The sequence below is a fragment of the Chionomys nivalis genome, chromosome 8, assembly GCF_950005125.1.
Source record: "Chionomys nivalis chromosome 8, mChiNiv1.1, whole genome shotgun sequence".
In the NCBI taxonomy this organism is placed as follows: domain Eukaryota; kingdom Metazoa; phylum Chordata; class Mammalia; order Rodentia; family Cricetidae; genus Chionomys; species Chionomys nivalis.
In genome coordinates, this window is record NC_080093.1 from 56,682,663 (window position 1) to 56,684,915 (window position 2,253).

Here is a 2,253-nt window from a genome sequence, read left to right on the forward strand (position 1 = left end):
AGGGTTCGTTATTCTCCTTAGCCGTTCACTCTTGGTCTTTTCTGCAGAGGCTCAGATATTATCAAATGGGGTTCACTAAAAGAACTACACTCGAGATTTAACTAGATTTGATTTAGTGAGTCATAGGAATACCTTAACATTTAATAGCTTTGAACATATTTGCACACATTTCTAAGTACAAAGTATAAATAGTTAAAGTTATCTAAAACATTTGAATGAGTAGAAATCAGTATTATCTGGTAGAAAGTATTGTATTTCTTAGCTCAGGTCATGGCTTGGCCTGTGTTCCCCAGAATCAGGAGATGCCTAAATAAAGGCTTAAGTGATTTGTTATACTCCTAGCCCACTTCTTCAGAGTTCCACTCAAAGACCATGTCATCATTGTGGAAATAAAAGTTTTTTAAAGGATGTTTTGAATTCCTTGTTTCTCAGGGTATAAATCAGGGGGTTCAGAGATGGGGTCACAGTGGTGTACAGAACAGCAATGACCTTGTCCAGCACACCAGCAGTTCCTAGGGCTGGCCTGACATAAGTATATAGCACAGTGGAGTAATAAAGGGTGACCACAATCAGGTGGGCAGAGCAGGTGGAAAAGGCACGCTTCTTGCCTTCAGCTGAGCGGATGCGCAGGATGCTGGCGATGATGAAGCCATAGGATGTCATGGTCAAGAGGAAGTTCAAACCAGTCAAGAACATGTCCGCAATGACAGTCATGATGTCATTGATAAAGGTGGGGCTGCAGGACAGCACAAGCACAGAAGGGATCTCACAGAAGAAGTGTTTGATGAGATTGGGGCCACAGAAGGACAGTGGCAACACTAGACAAGTGAGTACCAAGGAATTGAGAGCCCCTGTAAACCACACAAAGGTTGCAAGGGCCACACAGACCCTGCCACTCATGAGGGTTCCATAGTGCAATGGCCGGCAGATTGCAAGATAACGGTCATAGGCCATGGCAGAGAAGAGCAGAAGCTCAGAGCCCAGGACCCAGGAGAAGATGAACATCTGTGTGAGACATCCCCCATAAGATATGGTGTTCTCAGTCACCAGGCTCTGCAGGACCTTGGGTAGGACAGTCACAGTGCAGATCACATCCATCAGGGCAAGGTTAACTAGGAAGAAATACATGGGTGTGTGGAGGCTGGGACTTCTGTGGATGGTTGTGATAATCAGGCCATTGCCAACTATGGCCACCATGAACAAGGTAAAGAAGAAGCAGAAGAGGACATCCTGGATCCAGGGGTCATCCATGAAGCTTTGTAGGATGAACGTGGTCACAACTGACTGGTTCTCAGGAGCCATGGATAACGCAGTCTATGCTCAGGATGAGAGTTGTAGCTTGGGGCTCTGACAAAAGAAGAATGAGCTTTATTCCGATGAACTGAAAAGTATTTAAATCTCAGCTAGCAATCAATTCTGTGTAATAAGGAACCTATTCTCATAAGAAAGCAATGTTTAAATTTCATTCTCATGGATCACATGTTAAAGTAATGAGCAGGTCAAGAACACACCCTACATGGGCTCTGCTATGAATATGGGTGGACCCTGAGTACAACTTCCTGAACAAACAATTCCATACATGCTGTGCATCATCACACATGGAGGGAGAGTTAGTCATGGTCACATCAACTATCCATGAGGACACAGTGACTGGTGATTGTGGTGTGGATGCTACAAAGACATGGTCACTCATGATAATCAGTGGGACTGTGGAAAGGCACAGGGGCAGTGAGAACAGTTTCCTCTGGTGCTGGCTGCTTGCCTGAGATTGTGGGGAATAACACACAGAACATTCACTGAGTGACGGATTCTTTGGAGACAGAACCAATGTGGGTCTTTGTGACAATGTGACATCTCATGCAGGTGACAACAATGACCCCAGAACTTCCTGTCTGGAACTCTATTCCACTAGAACACTAATCTAGAACATAACATTCAACACTCATACTCAAGCTAAGGGAAAAAGAGGGTCTCCTAAGGAATCTAGGGTGTCTCCAAGACCTTGAGCCATAGGAACTCAGCTTATCACAGCCCCAGTTCCTGCAAGGCAGCTCAGAGAGCCATCTGAAGGAACCAAACCATCCCTGTAGGATTTCACATTGCCAGTCACTATTCAGAACACACAGACCCTAAATTATGAGAACGCAGGCATCTGTTGAGAAGACATGGAGTTGTGGCAACCCAGACTGGGTCCTGCTGGACTGTGTGTGTACTGGTCACTTTACACTTCCTACTACCAGACTCTGCCAATTA

General features: G+C 45.2%; 1 protein-coding gene across 1 annotated transcript; it reads right to left on the reverse strand.

The window, feature by feature from the left end:
- Positions 1-378: 378 nt before the first annotated feature.
- On the reverse strand, positions 379-1,302 carry LOC130880450 (olfactory receptor 13G1-like). The gene has a single exon (XM_057779475.1). The coding sequence runs from the start codon at positions 1,300-1,302 to the stop codon at positions 379-381; it is 924 nt and encodes a 307-aa protein (XP_057635458.1).
- Between the last annotated feature and the right edge of the window lie 951 nt (positions 1,303-2,253).